General features: G+C 28.7%; 2 protein-coding genes and 1 pseudogene across 2 annotated transcripts; 2 read left to right on the top strand and 1 right to left on the bottom strand.

Annotated features, from left to right (window-relative positions):
* The first annotated feature begins 2,384 nt into the window (after positions 1 to 2,384).
* LOC137828127 (uncharacterized) lies at positions 2,385 to 3,974 on the top strand. Its single transcript, XM_068634576.1, has 6 exons — positions 2,385 to 2,586; positions 2,730 to 2,888; positions 2,985 to 3,065; positions 3,150 to 3,275; positions 3,380 to 3,451; positions 3,649 to 3,974. The coding sequence occupies exons 1-6, from the start codon at positions 2,493 to 2,495 to the stop codon at positions 3,729 to 3,731; spliced, it is 615 nt and encodes a 204-aa protein (XP_068490677.1). The 5' UTR covers positions 2,385 to 2,492; the 3' UTR covers positions 3,732 to 3,974.
* A 2,191-nt stretch (positions 3,975 to 6,165) lies between these two features.
* On the top strand, positions 6,166 to 8,754 carry LOC137829912 (PITH domain-containing protein At3g04780). The gene is made up of 8 exons (XM_068636936.1): positions 6,166 to 6,335; positions 6,427 to 6,513; positions 6,701 to 6,824; positions 7,161 to 7,209; positions 7,289 to 7,346; positions 7,466 to 7,512; positions 7,616 to 7,693; positions 8,224 to 8,754. Exons 1-8 carry the CDS (start codon positions 6,297 to 6,299, stop codon positions 8,270 to 8,272), a joined length of 531 nt encoding a protein of 176 aa, XP_068493037.1. The 5' UTR covers positions 6,166 to 6,296; the 3' UTR covers positions 8,273 to 8,754.
* A 3,164-nt stretch (positions 8,755 to 11,918) lies between these two features.
* LOC137829911 (probable aldo-keto reductase 1) lies at positions 11,919 to 13,565 on the bottom strand (annotated as a pseudogene).
* Between the last annotated feature and the right edge of the window lie 2,237 nt (positions 13,566 to 15,802).

The raw sequence follows: 15,802 nt of genomic DNA on the forward strand, positions 1-15,802 counted from the left end.
TTGAGACAACAATAAAAATAACAATAGGTGATAATGAGACTAAATTTTTCATGACAAATTTATTTGTTAACAAAAGAATAGTGCATCAAACATCACATGTCAATACTCCATAACAAAATAGAATAGTTGAAGAAAACATAGTCATATATTAAATGTAGCAAGAACTCTCATGATATAGTACCCAAAATTTATTGATCATATTTTATGATACGTGATGTACATATTATAAACATGCTTCCAACACCTGTTTTAAATTATTCTTCTCCTCATGAAATGCTTTACAAAATTACAGCAGATTTAATGGATTAAGGTGTTTGAATTATGTGTTATGCTAGCACTTTGTCAACAAACAAAAGAAAATTTGATCCAAGAACATCAAAATGTATTTTTATTGGTTTTAAAAGGGGGACAAAAGTGTGTTTTGTTGAATATTCAAAACAAATAAATTTTTGTGCCTAGGGATGTTGTCTTCTACGAACATGTTTTTCCATATCAAAGGATTCAAGATACTAGCAATGAAACTAACAATCCTAACATTTATAATCAAACTTTGTTTACTAGAGATCAACCTATTTTGAGTCCGTCATCACAAGTCATTCTTGCACCTTGTGATAATGTTGAAAATAACAATAACAATAAAAACTATGAATCAGACATTGAAGTTACAAAAGAAGTTTGTTCCATATAGACCGAAATCTCATTGAAAATCATGAGAGAAAACAAAATTTTGAATGTCTGAATGAGTACTAGAATAAAAAAACTACATGAGTATTAAAATGATTATAATTGTAATCTTAATATTTCCAATACATTTTTAAAAATTAAATTTTTAAAAATTAAATATCTTTTGAATTTGGTTATCAAGGAGACTATGTTACTCGAATTACCTGTTATCGATTAACAAAATTTAAGGATCATTATTATTATGTTAGTCTAAAATAAAGAACTAAAAATCATATTTTTTTAAGGTAGTTGTATAAACTGCTATAATTATTTGGAAGTTTTTGTAAAATTGTAATTTTATTTCTTTCTTTAGTACATTTTAATATATAGTTGTATTTAATTTTTGATTTATTTCCCGTTGCATTGTATTTGAAAGTGAATGATCATAAAATATATTAACTTTATGATTGTTGGTTGGCTATCAAAGTTTAAATATTTAATTTTTTATATAAATTTTTAAAATTTTAATTTAATATTTAATAAACCGATTAGTCACTTATTTGTTATACATATTTTAATATAAGGTATTTGTTATATATATTTTACTAAAGTTTGATACGTATTAGCATATTTGGCTATATATTCCACAGGGCAATACCCTGGTGTGACCGTAACTTATTTGGAATTGTTTAGTTAATGTGGCATTCTAGAAGAAAAATAAGGGATAAATGGTCAATTCCTGGTATTTAACTTCAACTCAACATCTAGAACTTAATGTTGAACATGGAATCAAAATTAATTACTAAATATGTGATTGGACTTTCTTCCCATTCCTCGTTACTCTTATAGAATCACAACAAATATTTCTTATTTAACTTAAAATGTTTATAAAATTGATAAAAACAATTGTTTTAAAATTTAAAAAATATTTAAATCATGTTAACTTAAAATAGTTTTGTAATTTTGAAATCTCAAATGACAAACTATCAAACTATTTTACAACTATATTGTAAATAAAAAAATTTAATACTTACAATTTAAAAATGTAAAGTTGAGTTAAGTTAGATGCAAAAGGAAAATTTGTATAGGAAGAGTGATGAAAAGGAAATACACTATAAATTATACGGTGAAGGCTTTCTAAAATTGGTAAGTGAACAGGAATACAACTATTAGATTGAATTTAACACAACAAAATTTGAAATATGGATTGATAAAATAAACCAACTATTTTAAAATAATATTCAAAACTAAACTATTATTTTCAATGAAACATATTTATATAAGAAAAGTGGTATAAAAGGAAACACACTGTATATATTATTGAATGATGACAATTTTCTAAAATTCCTTTGTGACTAAGAACAATTCTTTTGGTAAGATTTGACACTTGTCCAAACTTTGGAATTGAATATTTCTTACATATATAAACTATAGAGAATAGATATAGAAGTACAAGGACTCATGCAGCATTTTTTAGTTGAAACAAAGTTTCCTTTGCTTACTTTCCACTCTTCTAGAGGAAAAAAACACTTAAAATTTCTTCAAATATGGGTAGTGGGAGAAGAAATTTGGCGAAAAAATTATTACTATATTGTTTTGCGTCGTGAATGGAACGTGAGATAGGTATTTGCCACAATTTTCTACCCCAAAAGTCAATGTCTCTACGCATAAGAAAGACAATGAGTATATAATATACATTACTGTGACAAATATGGCTTCTTAGTTCTTACTGTATATATAAGAACCAAACCCAATTCCTCCTTCCATCATACACCTTCTAACTTGTATTCTTCTTCTCTCTGTTATTGCTTATATTATATACCAAACAAATGGGTTCCTCAGGGTTATTGGGCATCATGGCCATGCTTCTCATTGTGCTGTTTCCCATGTCTGCTAAAGGGGATAATAACACCACTTTCTTTGGTGCATAACTCATCTCTCTCTTCTACAACATCTTATTCTATTTTATCTATTTATCTATTTGTCTAATGCATGAAAAATGAAAGTCTACAAAGTGGTGGCAAATAAGTGTATTTTGACTTTAACTGTGATATGAAATATTGCAGATAAGGTTTGTGAAGAAGTGGAATGTGGGAAAGGAAGGTGCGTAGTAAACACAAGTTACCCATTAAACTTCATTTGTGAATGTGAATCTGGCTGGAAGAGAACCCAAGATGAGGATGATGAATATGCCACTAGCTTTCTTCCATGTGTCATTCCCCAATGTAATTCTTTTCTCTGTTACTTCCACTCTAAGTAATTTACAAAGGTAACGCTTAAAAACTAATTTAATGAAAATCGATTGTATATATCTTGTGCAGGTAGCTTGAACTATGGTTGTCAACCAGCACCACCACCAGTTCCAGAGAAGAGTTTTCCACACAACTTATCAGCTTTTAATCGTAAGAAAAACTCATGCCATTAATGAATTATAACATGGTACTCTTTCTCTGCTAATGTTCTATGCAACTAAAAATATATGATAGCTTGCTATTGGGCGTACTGTGGGGAAGGCAAATGCACGCAGAACAGGACACATACACACGCATGTGAATGCAGCCCCAATTACTATAATCTTCTCAACATATCCGTTTTTCCGTGTTACAGTGAATGTAAGGATTCAAAACCATTTATTTTGTACGATGATGACGAATGTTAGCAAAAACAAAAGTATTCATTAAGGAGAAAAATATTGTTTTATGCTTCTATTTTCAAGGTACTCTTGGATCTGATTGTTCAAAGCTCGGAATAAAAGTTGCAGATTCAACCTCTGGTAGTGGCAATCAAGGTGAGATTCTTACAGATATCTTGTTATTAGTGTTGAATTTGCAAGTGGTGTCGTAAAGAAGAACAATAAGCACATGAGTTTATTTGGTGAAACAGTATTATTAGTATTTAAAATTGAAAAGAAAAAAAGAGAGAAGTTTGTTTCAAGATATGAATGTGAATTCTGAAGTTATGTTTGTTTTGGTATGTTTGGCTCAGATAGCTCAAGCTCAGTGTTCAGAGGAAGGTTCCATTGGATGATTATGGTGTTGATGTCCACGGGTATGGTTATGTGGAGCTAAGACTGAAACAATAATTGATTTCATTGTTGTTCATCAGTGATTGGAGTGTGATGACTATTTTATGCTATACTGTATAGAGATACATTTGTTTTTTGTACAATAAATGGAGTGAAGATATTTGAACTTTAGAGCTTCTATAAACTACCTAATCTCCACTGTCACTGGATTTTATACAGATTGTACACTGTAGTGTTACTATATTCTTGTTTTCATAAATTAATAATATATCTCTACCATTTCTAACCTCGGTTACTTTTTCTCACTGCTGAACCTGATTAACCCTTTCGTATTTGATAAAATCTTATAATTATGTCAAAAGTTTAAACATAAAATTATTACCGTTCTTCAACTAATATACTTATTTAGATGAACTTTATTTAACTCAATTTTACAAAATCAGTTTTAAAATAAATTTTACATTCAGTTATATATTATATATGATTTTTAACAAAAGTTTATAAAAAATTATAAATTAAATAACCAAATTATGGAAAAAATTAGACATTAAAATTGCAAAATTTCTAACATATAGGAATTAAAACTTAAATTAAGCTAAAGAAATATTTCTCTTCCGAGCTTTTATCAGAAATCCTGTAAGGAAATAAATGTCGTCGTTTGGATCCGGATAAAAAAATTCTAATAATTTATTTATTTATTTGTTACAGGAATAAAATACTATTTAACTCTCTAAAACTATAAAACACTTTATAATTTTGTTCTTGGGTTAGGGTTTAGAAAACTATTGAGAAGATTTGTTTTTTTTTTTTCCTGTCGGTCGTATTGCTCTTCAATTTCCTCCTTAACTTGTTCCTTTCCTTCATACCTTCGGTTCTTGGTCTTCTCGCAAACATCGAATGAAGTACCTGCAGAAGACACTCTGATTCTTGGAATATACGCTATTTATATTACCTGTGGTGGACTTTCCTTATTGGGTAAGATTAAGGGGTTGGACTGTGCTTAGGGTTGAATTACCTAACTCCTAATCACGGATTAACTTTGCTGACATTGATTGAGCGTAATTAGACCTAAGCTATTAGTCAGCTGATAGACGTGTATCTCGACTACATTCGGTCGGCCCAACGTTGAAGTTCAAGATGTTATATCGATCGTGCGATCCTCACCAATAGAATTTCAAACTAAAAATAATCCTTTTTTACAGCATTAAAAATTTCTTTAAAATACTACGTTAGTCTCGCAATTTAAACCTTAAACTTATGTTAAAATTAAAATTTAACAGTACACAAACATTAAACTAAACAAAATAAAATGAATTTTTAAAATATAAAATAAGTCAGAAATCTGATTTCTAATTTTTTGTTTTATATTTTTTGTTTAAATCATTATTGTACCGGTCGGTATCGGACAAATCATGTCACTCGATCCAGATCGCATTAATATATATTAAAGACGCTCAATAAAGGACAACAATGATAATTGTAAAAATTTTCTACAAATTATTATTATATCCTAACAAATTAAAAAATTCAGGCAACATCAATATACCAAAGTACTAGTCTAGCAATATATTAATATACCAATATACCTTCCTATAAATCAGATATCATGCTATAAATCAATTAGCAATTGATATTTGGTTAATTATGACTAAACATTATAAATAAACTTTTACAGATATGTAAGGTACGTTCTAATCAGTTTTACAATATACACTTTTTATACAGAGTACTTACTTAAGTGTCAGAATATCTTTTTCAAATTCACCGATCGAGCACTAATAAAAAGACTTGAAGGAAGTAACAAGAGTCTATCAGCACATCAGCACTTACTTAAGTGTCAGAATATCTTTTTCAAATTCACCGATCAAGCACTAATAAAAAGACTTGAAGGAAGTAACAAGAGTCTATTAACACATCAGCAATGGTAGAGATATAAGTAGTCTCTCTTACAGTTAAAATCTGAAATTCGTTTATTGACCCTCACAAATTATATTTGTTAAGTAATATGAATAGTGAAATACTAATTCTAATGTAGTTTGTTTGTTATACGTTTTATTTAGTTTAGATAGACCAAACTACTGGAATTTAGATACACTGTACTCACGCATTTTTATTTTCCTTTTATATCTTATTTAAGTGTCTAAATGAATTTAATTTAATTTAAAAAACATAAAACTCGTATTTATTTTTTATTTTTTTGTTATTTGATGAGAAAATGATGGAATCCTACCTAACGGATTTTTATATTTTTATTAATTAAAATATATTTATTTAGAGAAGAAGATTTTAAATTTTTTTTCTTTAGAGACGGTTACGTCTAATTTTTTTTTGGAGAAGAAAATAAAATTTTACTTCTTATTTTTTATTACTCACGAAGAATTTTTAATTTTTATTTCTTTCTTCCCTTTTTTTTTTATGTGCTTTCACTTGTATTAAACGATTATTAGTTAATTAATTAATTAATTTATCATTACAAACTGCGAGGTTCCAGTGTACCCTTATTCGGAGCTGGGTTTGCTTATGGCCATTGATATTTGATTCCTCTCTGTCTCTCTCTCTCTCCGTCTTTCTCTTTCTCTTTCTTTCTCTCGCAAAAACCGTATCAGCAATGTCTGGGGAATCAGCCAGCGCTATTCCAAAGGGTCAAGTAAGATTCAAACTCTATCACCATTCTTTTCGATTCGTTCAGAGGAATCACGTTCTGATCTTTTCATTTCGTTTTTTTTCTTCTTGATTAGGTTGATCTCTTAGACTTCATAGACTGGTCTGGGGTTGAATGTCTCAATCAAAGCTCCACCCACTCTGTCTCCAATGCTATCAAACAGGTTCGTTAGGTTTCCTTTCTTCTCTTTCTCCCCCTAAACCTCTTGCTCAATTCTTTATTCTTTTCAATTTATTTCTTTTCATGTCTTTCATATGCAAGTTTTGTGCTTTTTTCAAAAGGGAACTTGTTAGTGATAAGAAGGGTTCTTGGGTTAGCTGTGTTATCTTACTGTGTTTGTTAATAAACAGGGTTACAGAGAAGACGAGGGTTTGCATCTGGAGAGTGATGCAGATGAACAGCTTTTGCTCTATATTCCTTTCACACAAGTTATTAAACTCTATTCCTTTGTTATCAAGGGTCCTGAAGATGAAGGTAACACGTTCATAAACTTAAACTACGTCATTCATTGAATGGAAGACTTGGACCCTAAAACTTTTTCTCAAATATGAGGACCCTGAAATATGTTTTCCGCCGGTGCTTGATGAATTAGATTTAGTTAATTCATGTTGGCTGAGATGTTAAATGTTGCACAATAAGACGTTCTTGTATATCTGTCCTTCTGTTTGGGAACTTTTAGTTTATTTTCTGAATTGAGAGATGCTCGTGATGATTATTCAGCTTTTATATATGATTTTCACTGATTTTGCTACTGCGCCTTTTTTTTTAATGCTGTCGTGGTTATAATTGGATTGCATTGTCGTCATTTAGGCCCCAAGACAGTGAAGCTATTTTCTAACAAGGAGCATATGGGATTTAGGTATAGTTTTGGCAAATCTCTGTGTCATAGCACTTTTGTCATGTGATTCAATTAGTTGCTGATTATTTGTTAACGACAGTAATGTCAATGATTTTCCACCAAGTGATGTGGCAAATTTGTCGGAAGAAAACCTTAAGGTAGTTATTCTGCAACTCTTTCTAAGTTCACGATGTTTGCACTGAAGCAATTTGAAGATTTCTTTTCCCTCACGTGTATGGATAATTAACATAAAGATTATTCCATTGTTCTCTGACAGGGGAAACCAGTAGTTTTAAAGTACGTCAAATTCCAAAATGTTCGTAGGTATGCTATTTTCCTGGATTCCTTCGTTTTGAGAGGTGCCTCTTGTTTAATATAATCTAATTGACGGGAATAGCCTGCTAATTTATATTAATTTCTTGATCAGCTTGACAATTTTTATCGAGGACAACCAAACAGGTTCAGAGATCACAAAAGTTCAGAAGATTGTGCTGCATGGTTCAACGTAAGTTATAAACCATCTATCAAGTTCGATTACCCCCATCCTTTCTCATCTACAACTTTTAGTTTCCTCTGTTATTAGTACATAACTACCAAATTCCTTACTAATTGTTTTATTTGCTTGTTCCCCTAATTTGATTGTGATTTCTCTTTTTATTCATTTTACATCCATCTCTTATATTACATCTTCATTATTAAGTGGTTTCTTGCAAAAGAAACAATAAGAACTCAACTTGATCCAGATATTAATTTACTTTTAGTAGAAAGTTTTTTATCTAACAAATTACTTTTGTGATGCTGTGTTAGAAGCATTTGTGATTTTGGAATCGACACTGAATTGACTTGAATGTGGATTATACCATTTTTCCTCGGGAAAAGGAAAAATGGGTTGTTGGTGGTTGAAAAACGACCAATAAAACAGGCTCATTTGTGCTAATTTTCTAGTTTGCAGTCTTATCCACATCTCAAGGGCTTGTATTCTGGCTATTTAAAAGTATTGATACATTAATTTCTGATATTTTACTTTCAATGCAGCGTTGAAACAACCGACATGAAGGGTTTGAAGAAGATTGAGGATCATTAACTCCCGGAAGAGGAGATTCAATTTTTCTCCCAATCCTCCCTTAGAAATTTTGATTCGAAATGTTGTGTAACTTCGTGAATGATGGTTTATGACTTCAAATGTCTAACTCATTTAAAATAAAACTGATGCAAACTATATCTCTATGATTGTGACAATTTGTATTTGGAAGCAACATTTCAAGCTGCATGGTTATTTGTTATGTCTTTGAAAGATGTAACCTTCGTCGAGGTTAGAATTGCCTTGAACGACTGGATCTGGAAGGGGCTAAACAGTGTTGAAGGTGGTATCCAAATCAGTCATTTAAATTTTCACCTCTCCTGCACCAAACAGGATCTTGTCTGTGTTTTCTGTTTTCCCCTGTACCACCATTATTCTATAATATCGAAAGCACTTCAAATAAGGGAAGAGTAATGAACAGTAGCTGGGTTGTATGGCCTATTATCAATACTTATGACTGTCCTAGCATGTGATTCATTTTGCAATATCAGTTTTCAGTCAGTATTTTTTCTATAACTTGTCGCCAAATTTGTGCTGTCACTGTTCTTGACAAAATCAAAATAGCTTAGAAACTGCACTAAGCTTATATATCTCAATACAAAATGTGTTGCTTGTAACTGTGTTTTGCTAACCTTCATAATTTAATATTTAAAAGTTAGTTCGTTAATCCGAAACTTCTTAATAATATGTACTAACATTTTAGGTTTAAGAAATAAAAAACTAAAGTATTAATATTTTGGATTGTGAAGTCATATATTTATGTAGATTGTTAAAAAAATATCAGGCAAAGATATATGTCCGGAAACTTGCATTCTCTGAACAATTCACTTAATTTGTAAGTTATGAGATCACATTACTGTTGTACTAAACACTTGATATATTTTTTTCAAAAAAACAATATTTTGAAGCTAATTACATTTAGAAGAGCAATATTTTAATTTTAATTATATTTTAAAGAGGTAATATATTATATAGAAGAAGATTCGTTGGTCTCTTTTAAAGAACAAGACTTATTTTTGTATAATTTCATTGAAGAGTGTATTTAGAAGAAGCGATAAAAAGTTAATAAGTATTTAGCAAAATTTTGAACTATTTAGAAGAATCTTGTATAAAATCTTCATTTCTAAAATTATTTGAATTTGATATAAAATCAAACCATTGTGATATACATGATAATTTGGAATCTCTCATAAGTTGAATTCCCCACTCGAAATTCTCTATCCAAGCCTAAATAATTCAAAGGCAATCTAGTTTTTTTTTTTTTTTTTTTAAATGTATATTTATTTATTCATAACACATAAAGCTTTCATAATTCCATGTTTTTTTAACTCAAATTATTCAAGATATTGTTCGACTTAATGCACTCAAATTATTTTTAAATTATTCAAAATTCTAAACAAATATAAATCCTAAATTACTTAATATCCCACTTAAATTTTAAATAAAAAATTTAAATTATTCAAAATCTCTATAATTACAAATTCTAAACTATTTAATTTAATGTTCTATTTAAATAAAAATTTGAAATAAATAAAATTTATAAATTATTCAAAATCCTAAATAAACACAAATCCTTACTTACTTTATGTTATACTTAAATAAAAATCTAACATAAAAAAATTTCTAAGTTTTTCAAAATCCTAAATAAATACAAAATCTTAAATTATTTTATTTCCTACTTAAATAAAAACCTAAAATAAATGTAATTTTAATTTTTTTTCAAAATCCTAAATAAATATAAGTTCAAAAATATTTAATGTCATTCTTAAATGAAAATTGAAAATAAATAAAATTCCTAAATTATTTAATGTCCTTGTTAAATAAAATTCTAAATTAATTAAATTTCTATGTTTTTTCAAAGTTCTAAATAAATACACATCTTAAATTAATTTATTTTCTACTTAATTAATATTCTAAATTAAATAATATTTCTAAATTTTTTAAAATCCTAAATAAATACAAAATCTAAATGATTTAATATTTTACACAAATAAAATTTTAAATAAATTAAATTCCTAAATTATTCTAAATTCTAAATAAATTCAAATCCTAAATTATTTAATGTCATAATTAAATAAAAAAATTGCAATAAAAAACTTCCTAAATTATTTAAAATTCTAAACAAATAAAATCTTAAATTATTAAATGTAATACTTCAATAAAAATTTGTAATAAATAAAATACCTAAATTATTTAAAATTATAAATAAATACAAATACTAAATTATTGAATGTCATACTTAAATAAAAATTTACAATAAATAAAATTCCTAAATTATTTAAAATTTACAATGAATACCAATCCTAAATTATGGAATGTCATACTTATATAAAAATCGAGTTATTTGCCTTATAGGATGAATCCTAATCATTGCCTAAAACTCAAAACTGGTGTTCCAATAATACTTTTAAAAAATATTGATCAAGTTAATGGACTATGTAATGACACACGATTACAAGTTAACGAATTAGGGAATAATGTTATTGGTGCTACAGTGATTACATATAAAAAATTTGGTAATAAAATATTCATTCTTAGAATGGACTTGATTCCTTCAGATTCAGGATTGTCTTTCAAGTTTCAATAAAGACAATTTTCAATATCCTTGTGCTTTGCAATGACTACAAATAAAAGTCAAGGTGAAACACTTTCCAAAGTTAGACTTTATCTTCCAAGACTTGTATTCACACATGGAGAGTTATATGTAATATGTTGTTGTTTCTCGAGGAAAATCTAAAAAAGGTTTGAAAATCTTAATTTTGGATAAAGACGGACAACAAACTACCTCAACTACTAATGTAGTTTACAAGGAAGTATTTGAAAATCTTTAAAATATGATCTTGCATCACACATATGTGGTATGTATATTATTATATTTTCAATTCATTTTATTTGTTTCAATTTTTTTTTATATATAAAAAAACGCGACTCTCATTATAGTAAATGTGATTGTGTACCAGTATATGTTATTTGTGGAACAACAGGCTCAATATGATTATGTTGCTGAGCTTGCAGATTTTTAATTTATTTTCTTGGTAGTATAGTCAAACTTTGTTCTTGGTATGAATTTTTTTTTTCATGTTTGTGCCCTTTGAAAATATAGGTGTTTGAAATGATGCTATTTTAGTATAGGTAAATAATTGAAAGAGTGTATACGAGGAAAAGAGATTTAGAGATCATAACTTAGACACTATTGATTTAAATTCACATACACACTTGTTATTTCTCGAGTGAAATCTAAAAAAAATTGAAAATGTGTTTTTTTATCAATATGGACAACAAATAACGTCAACTACCAATATGGTTTACAATAAAGAATTTGAAATCTTTAAAACATGATGCTATATCACACATCTAATGTATGAACATTATTATATTCACAATTCATTTGCTTTGTTTCATTTTTTTTACATATAAAAACTGTAATTCTCATGATAGCAACTGTCATTGTGTATTTGTATATGTTATTTGTGGGATAGCAACCTCAAGATGATTATGCTGCTGAAATTGTACGTCTCTAATTTTTTTTTCTTGGTTGTATAGTTAAATTTTTTTTATCAATATTTTTTTTTATGTTCGTGTCTTTTGAAAATATCGGTGTTTGAAGAGTAATATATAAGAAATAAGACTCATACACAATAACTTTAGATTTTGGGTTCGAAATGGTATTTTGACTTTCTTATATAAAATGTATATGGCTCATTGGTACCGAATCATCTTTTTCCATATATATATATATATATTTATTTGAAGATAATGAAATGGAAAAAACATTCACCAGGGATGGAAACCACATCGTCCCCTTGATGAAGAAGCATGCAAGAGAAGTTGAGCAGTTGTGCAACCATGCTTCTCTGCCAACTTTTCTATCCTGAAATAAAAGGTCTTGTTCTTGTCGAAATTCTGCCCCTGAAACCTTGGCTGGACTGTCTGATGAAAAAAAGGTGTTGGTGAACCATATAGTTATCAGCAACATTAAAAATAACACAGCATTTTCAAAAGTGTGACCCATACTATATCGTCGTATGAAATATTAGTCAAAATTTCATTTTAATATGTTTTGGAAATTCAAGTAGTATATAAGATTTTAATGAAGAATATATAACAGAGGGGTACATTTATTTGACTAGTTGTTATCATTAATGTAAAACCTTTTTGGTTGCTCTTCTTATAAGCTCTCCAACCATATGTTATACTTTTTTCAAAATATAAATAAATACACACAGCATATTACATGATTCAATTCATAAGCTTGACCTTTTAATTTGGCAGAAGTTGTTAAAGATCGAAATTGTAAGGAAAGTGTAAAGAAAAGAACACATGCCTGCAGAGTGGAAGAAGTTCATCTTCAATTTCTCGAGACCAAAGGGACCACTCCATTTGCAGAGCAGTAATTGGATGAACAGCATGTGCCCTCCTAATTGTGTCTGGACTAGCTTCCGACAGTCCTATGTATTTAACTTTTCCCTTCAACCAGCTTTTTAAGCTCTCCCATCTATTCATTCACTCACAAACCAAACCAAACCAATACCAACCTCGTTCAACACCAAACAAAACCTTAAAACGACGTATATAGTCACCAATGTTTGAGTGATTGTACCACTTACAGTTTCCTCAATAGGCACTGATGTATGAATAGAGATCAATATATTCCACACCAAGACGGCGCAGGCTACCTCACAACATGACCTAACATATTCAGGATCACCTCTCACTATGGCATTGTTTGACTCAACTTTCACAACTCCAAACTTTGTTGCAAGCTGAACTTCATCTCGTGGCAACTACTCCTTCAGTGCCTCAGAATCAACCAATACTTTATTATTCACTTTCCCATCAATACTCACCCTAACACTAATACAATACAACATATACCTTTCCTACCGAAACTTCATTAGTGTGGGGACCGTAAAAATCAGATGTATCAGAGAATGTGATTCCCTTGCTGAATGCTTCCTTGAATAGAGAGATGACAACCTCGTCAGGAACAGGGCCTTCAAACACTCCGCTGAGCCCCGCACAACCAAATCCTAACTTGGAAACCTATGAAACATACAATAAAATCAAAATAAAAAACATGTGGATCAACAACTGAAGATCACAAAATTATATTCACATCACAACTATGTTTCATATGCCAACATACCTGGAGGCCTTGGGTTCCAAGTTTCACGCGAGGGATATCCATTTTTGCTCTTCAACCATCATTCCCTCTTAGCTCATCTATAGTTTTTTTTTTTATTACTCCCACAGCATCACCCACCGCGTGCTCATTAAGTTGAATTTAAAATTAATGAATGTGACAAAAGTGAATTACCAATCAATTTCGCTTTTAAAATTCGTCAAATTGATTATTAAAATTGAAATAATGAGAAAATATGTCTTAAATTATAACGATATGGGTGAGCTGTGAGCTGTGAGTCACGTGTGTATGAATAATATTCTTTCAATTGTGTAAACACTCTTCCCTGTTGCTCTGAATCAATGAAAATCTCTTTTTCTTCAACATTCCCTAGTACGTTTAGTTCTTCCAGTTTCTACAATTCCTAGAACTACTTCTTTCATATCATATAAACTATTAGGCAATTTAGTTCTTACGATAAAAAGACAGAATTGATTAGGCGACAAAGCCAGAGAAGTAAAATTGATTGAAAGTGTGGTGAAATTATAACTGTTTTCTTTTCCTTCTCTTTATCTTTCTTCATCCTTGACCTGTTGTTTTGTATTCGCAAAGGAAATGTCATCATTTTAACCCGTAAAATCAAGTTATGTGAAACATACATAATTAAACAGAGAGACTGTTTGCTACATCAAAAATACTACTGCAGAGTAAAGAAAAAACAAATGCAATAAAGGGAAAAGATCATTATTATTCCACTAATGTTTTGATTGTTTTCATCTTCTTAGCATATCAAATAAAAAGTACCAAAGTATTTGGTAGTATAAATTTGCTAATTATGAAATAATAAGTGTGTACATATTATTGTGGCCAATCTTCCATAAAACATGCCTGGAACAGGTGGAATGATGAGTTGTTGTGAGGGTCATTATTTTCTTATAGTTCTATTTCTCTTTTATAGACTGTTCTCCTATGCTGCTGGTTGACAATGAAGGAGAAGAAGACATTAAAGAGTCTCATAATCATGATTGGAGGTTGCTTCTGTTATTGTACTTATCTTTCAATTATATATGTTTCTATTCCCAATTTCTCTAGATCATATAAATTTCTGTCTTAGTAACTTAAAAGTAGTATTTTCAGGAGAACGTTATGATTTTATTGTGAGTTTTGATAGGTGTCTAAGTTAATAAATAGGCATTAACTTTTATTGAATTGAAGCAACAACCAAGAATGTTAGAAGTAGAAAAATGTAAGTGAGGAAACGCTATGTCAGCGGATGTTCAGCAATTTAAGGCCCCCTTTGATCAAATACCATAATGGCTTGCAATAATTTCAGGCCAAGAGATTTCTCAGTGCATACACAGACTAACTTGTATAAATTTTCCCCCCATTGTTTTAATGCTCTTTGAAACCTTAATTTATTAAAATCTTTGAAAATAAAATGGTTTTCAAACTGCATTTGTGGATGGGAGTTTATTACAAGAAGGTATTATATGAAACTTTCAAAATATTTATTTTACTCTTTTCATCAATATAAAAATATTATTAACAAAATAAATCTTTTAGATTAAAATTGACACTGCATATTTTTATTCACAGTTAAAAGTAAAATTATGTATAATTTTAAAATATATATATTCATGTGTGCTTTTTTAATAATATTTTTTTAGTGTTTTAAGTTGGATATCTTATGTTGAATAAGATAGTATGACACTATACATGATATTTTTTTCAAATACAACGAAAGAAGATAGTGTGTAGCCTATGTATTGATGTTATAAATTATTATGCCAATTTTATTAAAAGGATGGTTAAAATAAGTTTTAATTATTCAAGAGTTTTATTTTATGATTAAACTTTATTTGTATATATAAAAATAACTATTTAGTGTACACTACACTAAATTATTGTTAAAGTGTTTGACTAATTACTTTTAGAAATTGTTGTCAAATGGATAATAAAATAAGAATTATATAAAATGATTTGTGTTCGTGAATACATCTATAATTAGTATATGAATACTTTAACTCCACATTTTATATAAAAAAATAGTACCAATCTCCAAAAAAGTTATTTAAGTTTTATGTAAATTATCTTCAAACATCAAATCAGATACAAATTATCAATCATCTACTTTAACCAAAATAAAAACATATTAAAAATATATGTAAATCATATTTTCATATTAAAAATGCTAAAAATTAAACAATGATGTTAAACATAAAAAATAAATAAAAAGATGTTAAACATATATAACAAAATATTAAATATAAAACAAAATGTTAGCAAATACCATAAAAAAGATAATCAAGTTATAAATATCTTAAAATAAAGAAGAATCTAACCTGAATAAGGAGAGAAACAAATCATCTTAAGTAAGACTTAAATTAATAAAAAAATAATTTTCATTAATG

The sequence above is a fragment of the Phaseolus vulgaris genome, chromosome 7 (assembly GCF_000499845.2).
Source record: "Phaseolus vulgaris cultivar G19833 chromosome 7, P. vulgaris v2.0, whole genome shotgun sequence".
NCBI lineage: Eukaryota > Viridiplantae > Streptophyta > Magnoliopsida > Fabales > Fabaceae > Phaseolus > Phaseolus vulgaris.

Bases quoted from the DNA above. Each gene is read 5' to 3' on its own strand.
- LOC137828127 (XM_068634576.1), top strand. From the start codon at position 2,493: ATGGGTTCCTCAGGGTTATTGGGCATCATGGCCATGCTTCTCATTGTG. The intron at 2,587-2,729 runs GTGCATAACTCA...GAAATATTGCAG, and splicing joins TAATAACACCACTTTCTTTG to ATAAGGTTTGTGAAGAAGTG. The intron at 3,276-3,379 runs GTAAGGATTCAA...TCTATTTTCAAG, and splicing joins TTTTCCGTGTTACAGTGAAT to GTACTCTTGGATCTGATTGT.
- LOC137829912 (XM_068636936.1), top strand. From the start codon at position 6,297: ATGTCTGGGGAATCAGCCAGCGCTATTCCAAAGGGTCAA. The intron at 6,336-6,426 runs GTAAGATTCAAA...CTTCTTGATTAG, and splicing joins GCGCTATTCCAAAGGGTCAA to GTTGATCTCTTAGACTTCAT. The intron at 7,347-7,465 runs GTAGTTATTCTG...GTTCTCTGACAG, and splicing joins TGTCGGAAGAAAACCTTAAG to GGGAAACCAGTAGTTTTAAA.